General features: G+C 39.1%; 1 protein-coding gene across 2 annotated transcripts; it reads right to left on the reverse strand.

Annotated features, from left to right (window-relative positions):
• Window positions 1–3037: 3037 nt before the first annotated feature.
• On the reverse strand, window positions 3038–9233 carry LOC109927506 (actin, alpha cardiac muscle 1-like). Of its 2 annotated transcripts, none has more exons than XM_048599844.1 (7): window positions 9148–9233; window positions 6536–6677; window positions 5881–6205; window positions 5321–5482; window positions 5042–5233; window positions 3709–3890; window positions 3038–3373 (listed from the first exon to the last, which is right to left on the reverse strand). In XM_048599844.1, exons 2-7 carry the CDS (start codon window positions 6662–6664, stop codon window positions 3230–3232), a joined length of 1134 nt encoding a protein of 377 aa, XP_048455801.1. In that variant the 5' UTR covers window positions 6665–6677; window positions 9148–9233; the 3' UTR covers window positions 3038–3229. The 2 variants fall into 2 exon arrangements, with proteins under 2 accessions (XP_048455801.1, XP_020383124.1); XM_020527535.2 differs by lacking the exon at window positions 9148–9233 and adding an exon at window positions 7566–8014.
• Between the last annotated feature and the right edge of the window lie 4478 nt (window positions 9234–13711).

Raw genomic sequence — 13711 nt, forward strand, 5'->3', positions numbered from 1 at the left:
CTGCTGTGTTCATCCAGCTGTACACCTTGTTATCTCCATTTGTCTTCAGTTCACTTATTAAATTCCCGTAACCTGTGGACTATCTTTTTTAACCTGTTCTGGTCTAAAACAAAATCATAACAGGTAACTCAATCTCAAAATCCCTTCCATTAAGAAAACAATAATCAAAAACATTACAGATTAGTTGTATGATTTGTCTTCAATTCTAACAGACTGTATAGGTTAGTAGCCATGTATACTGCTTAAATGTCTTGACTTTGGACACAATTCCAGTCCACAACATTGAGCTCAAGTTTTGTTTTGTACTGTAATTTCTTCCAGTTCCTGCTTTTTAATCCTTCACTAATGTATATGCTTCCTCCAATGTATGCAGCTTGACATTGCAATTGTACATTCTGGTTTGAGTTCTTTTACATCTAGACTTTGCTCCAAAATTAAGTCTGGAGAGAATAAATACATATACAGTGTTAAACTCCATTATCAACATTACTGGAAGATTAAAAATAATGAGGAACTAAAATCAAGGGGAAAGTTTACCCTAAAAGCTCAATTGGTACGGCTTAAAGTGCACTCCATTTGAATTCTACTGCTCACATTATTTGTTAGAACGTGCTCCCACCACTCAAGAACCTGGTGCAACCAGTATTTATTGTAACAGTTCCTAAAAAGGCATCTGATCATTTCCTATCTGTGTTGACAGATTAGAAGGTTGTTAGTGAGCACAGAATATACTTGAGATTATTTCTGTTTTAATAATGGAATTGAGACGCCCAGGATTAGCATCTACAGGGTATTATAGGATGAAGCAAGGCTTCAGCTTCCATTTCTACTCACCTAAGTCCTCATTGTTTTGGGTTAAATTGATGCAATATGAATTGCATCAATATTGCTTTTATCTATAGTGAAACGTAGCCCATGAGGGGCCTTAAGCCTCTCTCATTGCTTGAAAGAGACAATTGAGTTATGTAGCTTGAAGACACTCTGTATCAAGCATGGTGTAAAGTAAAGAGGCAGGTGTCTATAAACTACCATAGCCAATACAGAGATTGAACACATACCATTGGTACCATTTTGCACCACACTCTAGCTGTCGAGTCAACTGAAAAAAATCAACACTGCTATTATCTAAGGCTGTTACAAATTTTAGATATAGTTTTATGGATTGAAAAGATAGTCTTATCTAATAGGCAAAATGAATTATTGAAAGTATTGTGAATGTCGGTTATCCCATCACAAATTTCAGAAGTTTGAAAGTTATCTATTTTACACATGAATCAGTAAGAAGTAAATCTCAAGTAAAGTTTAAATGTCCCTGAAATTTTTGCCTTCCTTTTTATTTGTTTTGTGGTTCCATAGTTACTTTGTACAGCGTACTCAATGGATTTCTACTTGTCCAATTTGATTTGTCCCAGCAATTAGAGTCATAGAGATGCACAGTATGGAAACAGACCCCTTGGTCCAACTCATCCATGCCAACCAGATATCCTAAAGTAATCTATTCTGATTTTACCCATATCCCTCTAAACCCTTCCTATTCATGTACCCATCCAGATGCCTTTTAATTGGTGTAATTATACAAGCCTCCACTTCTTCCTCCTCTGGCAGTTCATCCCATACATGCACCAGCTCTGCATGAAAAAAATTCCCCTTAGGTCCTTTTTAAATCTTTGCCCTCTCACCTTAAACCTATGCCCTCTTGTTTTGGACTCCCCATCCCTGGGGAAAAGACCTTGAATATTCACCCTGTCCATGCCCCTCATGATTTTATAAACCTTTTGATTTTCAATTATGACTAGTGTTTGCCTCCATGTTAATTTTTAACAAGAGCAACATTTTATATTGGTGCTGAGCCAAAGTTGCTTCACACAGATTAAACATGAACTGCTTGGGTAGAATTATGCTCTGTAGTTATGGTTCAAGTTGTTTTCTTTCAAACAGATGCTATGGCTGTGTAGTGAATGCTGTCTAATTTCAGAATCAAACCTGTCCTTTAAGCCAGCTGAACTAGAAACCCTGGTAATAATTTGGAGATCTCCACCCAACCCATATCATGTGTGTGTGTGCATGTGTGTGCATGTGTGTATAAGGCATACTTTTTGTGGAGCCCTCCTGGAGCTTTCTGATGTAATGCATGATACACTAAAATGATCATCACGACCTCCTGAGTTGATTAAGCTAATTAAAATTCAGATACCATAATTTATCAAATAAAGCACCAGCAAAAACTGTTTTCGTACAGAAATACAAGCTTTACTAAGGCTTTCTAAAGGGGAATGTTATACTTCTATTGATGAGTTCCTACATTGCTTAAACCAATGATAAATTTAGCCACCATACTCCCCAGTTAAAAATAATTTTATTTACATCAATTCTTAGCACTGCGTTAGCTATTACTGGATCAATACTGGACCAATTACTGGATCAATGCACTTGGATCAATACCAGGTGTAGGAATGGTTTAGGGGAGAAAAATTGAACAATTTCAAAGTTATTGAAATGCAGAAACCTGAGAAAGGGTTGTATCATCTGTTTCTTCCAACTAATGGCTCTTTTCAATCAACATTTGCAGAAAGTGGAACATATTTGAAGTCTTCTTCCAAATGGCCATGGAAAAAGATTAAGAAGGTGGAACAATAGCTGATGTAACAATGACCTGATATGTACAGCACTACTGATGCTGTTACTGTAACAATCTGTTAAAGGCATGGACAATTTGACTTTTATTTTACTTCACTGTGGTCACCTTTCAGTGGAGCATCACTGGATACTGATCCCAGTAAACAGTGATTCCACTAAGCGATCCCTTATAGCCATCTGATCAATGGTGCTAATAACTCTCATTCAAAGTAAAAATCAACAAGACAAATTTGGCCCAATGGACTAATGAGCCAACTCGTCCCTTTAAATTCAACATTTGCTGGTGACACTAAAATCGAATGGTAAATAGACTGTCAAATATTTTTTATGCTGTGATCTCCATGAGCTGCCAACTCCTCCCCCACCCCACCACCATCCTAATTTAGACAACACTCATAAGTTGCAAGTCCCAGTCTTGTTTTATTCATAGATCAATAAATATTATTGTCACAAATAAATTGCACGTGTAAACAAACTGTACAATGAAAATAGTTTTGGAACTATTTTGTATTTCCCGATGGCCTGTTGATTCAAAGTAACCAGAGGCACAACCTTGTCAACCTGAGTTCAAAGTAAGTTAATGTCATGATGTTTAAAAGCATTTGCGATGGACGATGGATGGGCCTGCTTCATCGTACTCCTGTTTGCTGATCCACATCTGCTGGAAGGTGGATAGAGATGCCAGAATGGAGCCTCCAATCCAGACAGAGTATTTACGCTCAGGTGGGGCAATGATCTAAAGTATTAAGAAAGGTCTTTATGAATATGTACTAAAGCTATTCCACCTTATATCTATCTTCATACATCGCAGTTTGAGAGAACATTTTCAAAATTTTATTTTAGTGTAATAGTATTTTGTAAAATTACAAAGCATAGTCAAAAGTAGATGGCTAACGAATAATAATAAATGTGTTTACATTAACATCATACATTAACATCAGTTGAAGGAACAAACTATCTTTTACAATTATTATAGTAAAGGTAGAAGGTGCAATAGGTTTGTGCAAAACTAATTTTAACACAATTCCACTCATAATTTCACTCATTTTATAACGGTTTTGAAAATGTTACCTTAATCTTCATGGTGCTGGGGGCCAGAGCAGTGATTTCCTTTTGCATACGATCAGCAATACCTGGGTACATGGTGGTACCACCAGACAAGACATTGTTGGCATATAGATCCTTACGGATGTCAATATCACACTTCATGATGCTGTTATATGTAGTTTCATGAATACCAGCAGATTCCATTCCTGTTTTATGAACAGACCAAGTCTTCATTATGAACTGTTTACTGTTATTATGAATGAAAACCAGCAAGCAACTGACAGGAAAATGATTGCAAGCAATTTAGAAGGAAAACAACACCTTGCACTTTTTTCAGATTTATTATATCGCAAGTTAGGATAAGACACGTTGACAGTTGTCCACCTAACCAATTGATACCAGCCCTCCCATACATACCCATTAGCTCATGGTTGTTTTTACAGGTTTACATGCATTATCTCCAAATTACAATTCATTAGAGAGGCTTGACTGAAATCACTGAATGTATTTTGTTAGTTGTGTATTAATTGTACCAAATTTGATACAGTTGATAGGCATTAGCTAGGATTCATTTGTCTCCCGTCACTGGGAACAGACCAGAGTTGGTGTTTGAGCTTGGGAAACATATGTTTGTAATGTATATCTCTGTGAATAAATGCTTATAAAAGTCTATCAAGATTGGACCCTGCTTTATCCTTCTCAAGCAGGTTTTCTAGGGAGTCAAAGTATCTATGAAAATCACACAAAATTCAGAAGTGGTATATTCATACAGATAAATCAGAAACATTGCTAAGGCCACTTTTGGAATATTGTGTTCAATTCTGGTCTCTCTGCTGAGGAAAAATGTTGTTAAACTTGAAAGGGTGCAGAAAAGATTTACAAGTATGTTGCCGGAGTTGGAAGGTGTGAGCTATAGGGAGAGACTGAGTAGGCTAGGGCTATTGTTGCTGGAATGTCAGAAACTGAGGGGTGACCTTACAGGTATTTATAAAATCATGAGGGGCATGGATAGGGTGTATAACCAATGTCTCTTTCCCAGGGCAGGATAGTCGAAAACTAGAGGGCATAGATTTAAGATGAGAGAGAAATGATATAAAAGGGACCTAAAGGACAACTATTTTCATGCAGAGAGTGGTGTGTGTATGAAATGAGTGGCCAGAGGAAGTGGTGGAGGCTGGTACAATTACAACATTTAAAAGGCATCTGGAGGGATACATGAATAGGAAGGGTTTAGAGGGATATGGGCCAAATGCTGGCAAATGGGACTAGATCAATTTAGGATATCTGTTCGGCATGGACGAGTTGTACCAAAGGGTCTGTTCTGAGCTGTACAACTCTGTGACTCTACAATACTCACCAATGAAAGATGGTTGGAAGAGGGTCTCAGGACAACGGAAACGCTCATTACCAATGGTGATGACCTGACCATCAGGCAATTCATAGCTCTTTTCCAGTGAAGATGAAGAGGCTGCAGTGGCCATTTCATTCTCAAAATCCAGGGCAACATAGCATAACTTTTCCTTGATGTCACGGACAATCTCACGTTCAGCTGTGGACAGAGAAGGAAATCATTGAGAGATCCCTTGCTGAATTTCAGAATACAAATAATGTGTTCAGTAAACTAGTGAGTGCATACCTGTTGTCACAAAGGAATAACCACGTTCAGTAAGGATCTTCATGAGGTAGTCAGTGAGATCCCTGCCAGCTAGATCCAGACGCATGATGGCATGAGGCAGAGCATAACCCTCATAGATTGGAACATTGTGAGTGACTCCATCTCCAGAGTCCAGGACAATACCTGGAGAAACAGAATGCAGATTGAAACATGGGTGTCATATTTTCCAATCACATTTCTAAAAGCTCCATTGATGACCCTATCTTTACATCACACATTTATCATTTCGGAGGTAATGGATACAGGTCAGTTTTATATTCAATACCTCCAGCAACATAACACAAAGTTTAGAAGTAACATATTTAGTGTACATGAATTACTGATAGGCTTATCAATGTTGTTTAATAAAATTAATATAGAATAATATGCCAGCTGATATTTTAAACATTGTGTAAAATCAATATTCTTTAAATTTGACTGTTTCCTGGATTTTAATTTCAAAACAATCCACCACTTTTAGATGATTATTTAAGCCATCGGTCATGTCAGTAAGCATCATCATGTGGGATTGTTGTGCTTACCTGTTGTACGACCAGAGGCATACAGGGATAGCACAGCCTGGATAGCAACGTACATGGCTGGGACATTGAAGGTCTCAAACATAATTTGGGTCATTTTCTCACGGTTAGCCTTGGGGTTTAGAGGAGCCTCAGTAAGCAGTGTCGGATGCTCTTCAGGTGCTACACGGAGTTCATTGTAGAAGGTGTGGTGCCAGATCTTCTCCATATCATCCCAGTTAGTGATGATACCATGCTCAATGGGATATTTTAGGGTCAAGATACCTCTTTTGCTTTGGGCCTCATCACCAACATAGGAATCCTTCTGACCCATACCTACCATGACACCCTATAATTTATAGAAAGATACATTAATTGTTTGAACACTAACAGGCTGTACATCTTCATAATGTTCAGTCAACATTATGGTAATAAACAATAATTACAAACCTAGTGCATAACTATTTAGTCTAGAATATAAAGACCAAATTTTGCAGAGTGACTAGAATCTTTAAGCGTACAACTTTGGAGGTCCTTATAAAGGGAACGCTTGTGTGCCCCAGAGTAGGAAAGTTTATGACTTATAATCCTAACCAGTTTTAACATTCATGGAGGAGACAAGGCTGCCTACTCATGCAGTCTTGGGTTGGATGGTGAAAGACCGTTGGGTGTTGGGTACCTGGTGGCGTGGGCGACCAACGATGGAGGGAAAGACAGCTCGAGGGGCATCGTCTCCAGCGAATCCAGCCTTCACCAGACCGGAGCCATTGTCACACACTAAGGCAGTGGCTTCCTCGTCGTCGCACATGGTGATTTAAGATCTGCAAAAAGAAAGTGGTGTGATGAAACAGTCACAGACATCAAGGGTACAACACACTTGAATTCTGTATGGACTCCAAAGCGACAGTACCACAGTGGGAGACGTGCAAAATAGCTTTACATATGAACAAGTTCTATCATTTTGACATTCAACTGGTTTGACTGCAAAGCCACTTTCATAGGACCAGGTGCCATCTGCTGCAAAACCATAAAATAACTCAAGCTATATATTTTAATGTTATATTGACACTTGAATAGTAACTTAATTCAAACTTGTTTTAAACTTAATTTAAACCAATAAGGCTTGTTTGGATCCCATCTATGAGGTGTGGCATTCCTCACTGCAATACCAGATTTCAATTATTACTGGCTGCAAGAAGCCAGGATTAAGTTCTGCTTGAAGTCTTCAATTGGGATAGACGTCCTTGTAGATTAATAAATTGTAAAATAAGAAATCAGATTCAACATAATTTAAATTCACATTGCTCCTGCGTACTGATACGACTTTAGTCCAATGAAACTGGTTCTGGTGCTCTCAAAGCGCATTTTGTTTCTGTAACAAGAATATTGAGAAGGCGTCTCGCTACATATGGAAAGATCCGTTAATGACACCTGATCAAATAATAGCAAAGTGTTGGTAAAACAAGCAATGCTTAGGTATGTAGTGGAAGTTTCTCATACTGCCTATGTTACACTTGGTGAAAATAAATGGGAATTGTTTAATAGGATCGATTTTGCGGGACACTAAGAACTGTTCACCCTTTCAATTTACTTTTAAACTGCGAGAAAAGTAAACGCTTCCCTTTAGTCTCCAACTGTATACGTTTTAGGTGTGAGCGCTGTGCCCTCCTGTTCCATCCCATGGTTTTGGACAGGCTTCCAGAACTTACCAGAGTAGCGCCTTCAGTCCACCCGCTCCTCTGCGATGCTGGATCGGAGATATAGTGAGAGGGAGACGAGGATTTATAATCCCCTAAAGTGCTGCCGAAACAGACTGGCCCCCGAGGGACAGCCCGAGACCTTGTCCTTATTTGGTAGGCTTCACGCCAGTAAGCCTCGGTGAAACCATTAATGGAGAGAGCGGCTGCGGACAGGGAAGCAGCCGAGTGTATGCCTAGTCCTAGCAAATCCAAGCTTAGCCCATGTAAGGACAGTGTCTCCGGCAGCCTGCAAATCTGCGGCAGTCTACACAGAAACATCAAAGGGATGGCCAAATAGGGAATTGCAACTGAAAACATCTGTAACTGCCGAAAGGTGGGAATGCAAGGGCAAGACCAGAAACTGGCCCGCAAAATGCTGGGAAAGTCTCTCACTCACGGGCGAGCAATAGCGCCACAGAGTGTGTCCGTCAAAGGCGCATGCTTTCCGAGAGAGACTTGATTGACAGTTGATTTTACAATCGGATGTTCATGGTACAAATGCAAACATTTCTTTAGACTGTTCGGTTCGGGACCTTGGGACTACTTAGTGATTCTAACCCTTTGCAAATTCTGATTGACAACATCGATGATAATCAATGAGAAGTTGTGGCGCAGCCTATAAGCATTTTGCATATGTATACATCTGATATACTTGTGCATTTTGGCACACGCATACTGAGTGCTTTATGTGTGTCTACATTCTCACTCATGCAGCTATTATCTCTGTTGAACTCATCCTGCATCGACAATAGGGCCAGTGGTGCTAACCATATGCAGGATAAAACTACCACAAACCAACTGTGGAATAATTGAGTTATATCATACACAATGCTGGCAGTTCTCCTCTTTAAAATGGGAACGTCTTTATGGCATTGAGCTTTTATTAACCATTCCGAAGATAAATGGGGCTTATATTAGTTACCTGCCCTTCCCCGGGGCTTGGAGGTTGGGGGTAGCTGCCTGTGTTCTGAAACGCCTTAACTTCAAGCTACAGACGTGGTAACTGAACTGTTGAGTAACTAAAAATAGAGAAGTGTGAGAAGAATTTTCTCGGTTACGAGATTGCGCCGCACCGAGCACAGGCTCTACCGAGGCAACCTTGAATTTCTTTGCATGAATTACTAGAGTGGTCCGTGGAATTATTAATACCAGCTGAATCCGGGTTTGCGTCGTAAAGAAAAATATAAAGTGGAAGCAGTTTGCCCAATGATAATTATATTTATATCTCACTATAGTTTATATAGCCGCAGGTGAATTTATTCCGCTTCTGGGAGAACATTGGATAGTCCTAAAATCTCTTAAAATGAGCAATAAATTGAATGACTCTGGGATTGCGTGAGGGGCAATGACCAATACAATGCGATCGGCACATTATATCACATTGAACAGCGTGTTTTCAGAGTTTCAAATTTGTTGCAAGGACTCACACATTTGGAGGCCAAGAAATATTGGGGTTTATTTTCCAAAGCAAAAGTTTTATTACTTTCAGCTTGAAAACAAAAACAAGCTTCGTCTTCAAACTTATTTTTAAAAAAAAATCATTAGAAATTACCGGTAGCCTCCGGCAGACCTTCATCCACGTGTTTTTTCCCCTAGTCGAAATGTAACGTTATACACCGCATGCTGTTTGGCTAGATGATAGGAACTGAAACACTGAATGAGGTCTATCATGTCGTTTCAGCTGTTGCACAGACAACCCGAACCGTAATGTTACTATTTGTGTGATAAAGCCTGGATGGAATGCAACAAATATTTGGGCTTCATGCCCCGCCTCGGTACTTCATTGAAAAGATTGGCATGAAACAGTGCAGTTTTTTTCGGTCGTGGGGGGTGGGGGAAGGATTGTCCACATTTGTATTTCCCCGAAGACTTTCTGTGGCGATTTGCACTGGAATTTATTGAATCCCCCAAAAGCAGCGCCCTACAGGGAACCACTGTGTCTTTCTTCTTACCCAATCGGATTGAAGAATTGCCAGTAAACAACGTAACAGTTTGAAGCAGAAACTGTCGGTTCGAATATTTGAATCAATGTTAAATAAATTATAGAAAATACAATAAAGTCAGGGAAAGAATGACGGGGGGGGAGAAGGAGAAAGGGACTAAGTATTTTCTTTTTAATGCAGCTTTTACAATAATAGTTAATGAACATCGAAATTAACTTATTACGTTAGGTATAATGAACTGATTTTCAGTTTCAGAGAGTTTGTTAGTAATTAAGACCCATCATGCCAAGGGTACTAGACTGGAATGGACAAACCCTCATATTTATGCCATGTTTCATTCATATTTATGAGCTAAGTACAGCAACATCATGTAGTTGAACTGGGAGCCAGATAGCAAAACGTTGTGTTCAGCGAACCTTTGGGGAGCATTACATCTTGCACAGGAATTTCTGGATTTGCTTATTGAACTGTACATTGTAGTGCCAGATAAGTTGCTGTCCAATTTCTACATTAAAAATAGTACTCATTGTTAGTCTCATTATTTGTACAGCAAAATCCTTAACCAATATGATTTTACCTGGAAGTTTGAACTGGCTGTGTCAGATACTAAAATACTTAATTTGCAGAAATTTGACCAATGTGATTGATCATCTCTGAACCCAGTACTAATTGATGCTGGATTGAGAATGGAATTATGTAGCAGGTATTGCGTTCACTGCTTAACTATCCATTTCCAGCAGTGCCTCTTGGCTCCCTAAAGCCTTTCTATAATCTACAAGGAATGTCAGGAGGTGTGATAGACCACACTCCACTTGCCTGATGAATACAGTTCCAACAGCCATCAAGAAGCTGAACACATTCATAACAAAGCAAACTGCTTGATTGTTATCTCATTCAAACATTCACTCTGCCCACTATCAGTGCACTTTAGCTGCTGTGTGTGTTAGTGCCAATTTGCTTCATCCACATCACCTCAGCAATTTGTGACATTCCCTTATGATAATGACGAGGGCAGCAACTGCATGGAAGTAGATTCATCGTCAAGTTCCCCTGCAAGTCAGATGCCAACCCAACTTGGACATTTACTTTTGCTCTTCCATGGGACATGGGCATTGTTGTTAAGGCTGGTATTTGTTGCTCATGTCCTTGTGCATATTGTCTATCTGGTCCATATCACAGGGCAGTGAAGAGTCAACCTGAATGCAGTCATCTGAAAAGATTCCACATGTAGGCCAGACCAGGTAAGGGTAGCAGATTTCCTTCACTAAATGCATTAATGGTCCAGATGGTGTTTTACACAATCAACGGTGGTTATATAGTCTCCATTAGACTGGCTTTTAATTCCAGATTTTGTTTAATTCAAATTTTGCCATCTGCTACGTTGGGATTCAAACTTATGTCCTCCAAACATAAGCCTGCACCTCTGGAGTACTAATCTAGTGCTACTGCTCCTATGGCACCACCTTGTATTAAATTATATTTTTATTTCTTCAGTGCTACTGTTTTAAAATCCTGGAACTCCCTACCTAACTATACTAGGGAAATACCTTCAATGGTTCAAGAAAGATCACCAGCTCCTTATCAATAAAAATTAAGGATGAGTAATAAATAGACATGACACCCTTTTCCCCAGAATAAATCAAAAATGTTTTCTGCTGCCTTTGAATTCTGCAAGATCTGTGAAATTTCCTTAAGTTCTGCACACCGCAAGTCAGTTTTTGAATGGGCTGTAATAAATACAGCCATATTTCAAATTTTTAATTCAGGAGTTAATTGAATTCCCCATATTTTACAGAATGCCTTGAGATGTTAAAAATGTTTGCATATCTTCTGCAAAAATTAACATAAAGTACCAACTTCCGAAGTATACATTCGATAAGGCAACAGTATGGCCTAATCCAATCTTTGACCTTGGTAGCATTTATATTTTTTTTCCAGCCCTGATCATTTCTCACTGCAGTGTAGAATCTACAACTCATGCAACAGCAACCTAACAAGGCTTCTTCCCAAAGCACCACATTCTTCACCATTTTGAATTATGAGGGCAGGTGCTTTCGAATGCCACCACTTACATATTTCACAACAAGGCACACTTCTTCTTGATATGTGGATGTATGGCCACTCCTCCATTATCGTAAGGTTAAAATCCTGGGACTGACTAACCCCATATCATTTTGGGAGAATCTGTAGGTCTGTAGAATCTCAATAAAACGATCCATCAATTTCTCAAGAGCAAATAATGCCAAATCCGCAAGGGATGGTCCACATTCCGAGACTGAATATAAAATGTAATTATTATGATGGCATATGTCGTTGAAATAATATTATTCTTGTTTAACTCACCATATTACAAACCACTTCTCTAGCTAACAACTGGTAGAAGTGATTGGTGAAATTTTCAGCCTTTGGAACAATATCCTCACCATGTGAGGTCCAACTGTCCTGCCAGACATCATCTCTGACGTGTACCGGCTGTTGTGACCACCTGTCATTGCCCAGCACAGTAACCAGCAAGACAGAGGCAATTCAGTTAGGAAAGCATTTGGTGCAGTTGTCGAACAGTAAATCCAAAATGTCTTGCAAGTCGTCTTTTCGCAGCTGGAGAAAAGGCTTCAAGTACTACTACAGCATGAAAGCACTCATACTGGAGATCATGTTTGGAAATATCAAGGATATTTATATTGCAGCATTTTCTGATTTGCATGTCAGGGAATTACTTGCAACGTATTATCCACAGATTTCTAGCCCCAAAACTAAACCAACATTTACCAATGACCTACATCCTCTGGCAATTTTCATAGTATAAAATTATAGAACATTTACAACACTGAGGGAAGCCTTGCAGCCCATTGCACTTCGGGCAGGTCTCTGCAAGAGCCAATCGAATTGTCTTATTTTCCACCCTTACCACATATCCTTGCAATCTTTTATTTTCAGGTGGATATTTATTCCCTTTTAAATGCCTAATTGTATTTGGCCCACCACACATTCAGGCAGTGCATTCCAGATCCAATTTACTCACTGCATAAAAGTATTTTTTCGAAATTTCCCAGTTGGTTCTTTTCCCACTCATCTTAAATAAGTATTCTCAGGTTCTCAATCCTGTTGCCAATTGGAATAGTTTCTCTCTGTTTACTCTGCCTAAATGCTTCATAATCTTTAATATCTCTGACAAATCTCTAGCCAACCTTTCCTCCTCTAAAGACAAAAACTCCAGCATCTCCAATCCATCGTCATAACTGAAGTCACTCACCTTGAATCTACTCTAGTAAATCTTTGCTGTACCCTCTCCATAGCCTTCACATTCTCCACTTGAGTTTGAACCAGACTTTTATTTAAAACATCATTATAACCTTCATACTTTTGCACTCTGCTTACTTGATTAATTCACAGATTTTGTATGCTTTATCACTTTCTCAATCTTGTTAGAAATTGGGACCCTTAATTGACAGCCATTTTCTGCATTGTAGAGGATTACAAAATCAACTGATAGAGCATTGATCTCTGTCTGTTCAAGAGCATAAACAATGTCATAAACAGTCCCTGGAAGTATCTGGGTCATTTAGATTGGGCTTCCAGGTTGGCATTCCAAGTTTACAGATTGGATGCCGCTGTAGTATAGTATTTACACATGTTTAGAAAGAGAAAGAGATTTCCTAGGATAATGTAAACCGATCTCAAGATGGGAAGTGGGAAATATGGGAGGTGACTATCCTGCCCAGAACAGCTTTCTTTGCTGTTGTCGTCTGTTTGGCTGCTGTGTGACATTAATCTTTGTAGTGGCCTCCTTACCATGTCTTCAGTGAATACATTTCACCAACCGAGCATTGACTTGTGTACTTCTGTACTGGATTTTCCCAATTTCTTTATAGTTCCTTTGACACTTTTTATTACCACCTCAGCCTTTCTCTTTGACTGGCAATACTATGGAGTTAATATATTGTGTTGAATTTCCCAATCCTTTATGAAGTGGTTGAATTCTTCACGCATGAACTGGGAGCCATTGTCACTCATGACAATATTGGGACTGTCTGATTTGTGTCTTTCAGGTGGTAGACAAGTACTGGGGAGTCAGCATGTGAATTACTCACTCCAGAATTCCCAATTTCTGACCACAGCATTTATTTAACTGGTTTAGTTCAGTTTCTGACCAATGGTAAATTAATTAATTAC

This window comes from Rhincodon typus, chromosome 8 (assembly GCF_021869965.1).
Source record: "Rhincodon typus isolate 14 chromosome 8, sRhiTyp1.1, whole genome shotgun sequence".
In the NCBI taxonomy this organism is placed as follows: domain Eukaryota; kingdom Metazoa; phylum Chordata; class Chondrichthyes; order Orectolobiformes; family Rhincodontidae; genus Rhincodon; species Rhincodon typus.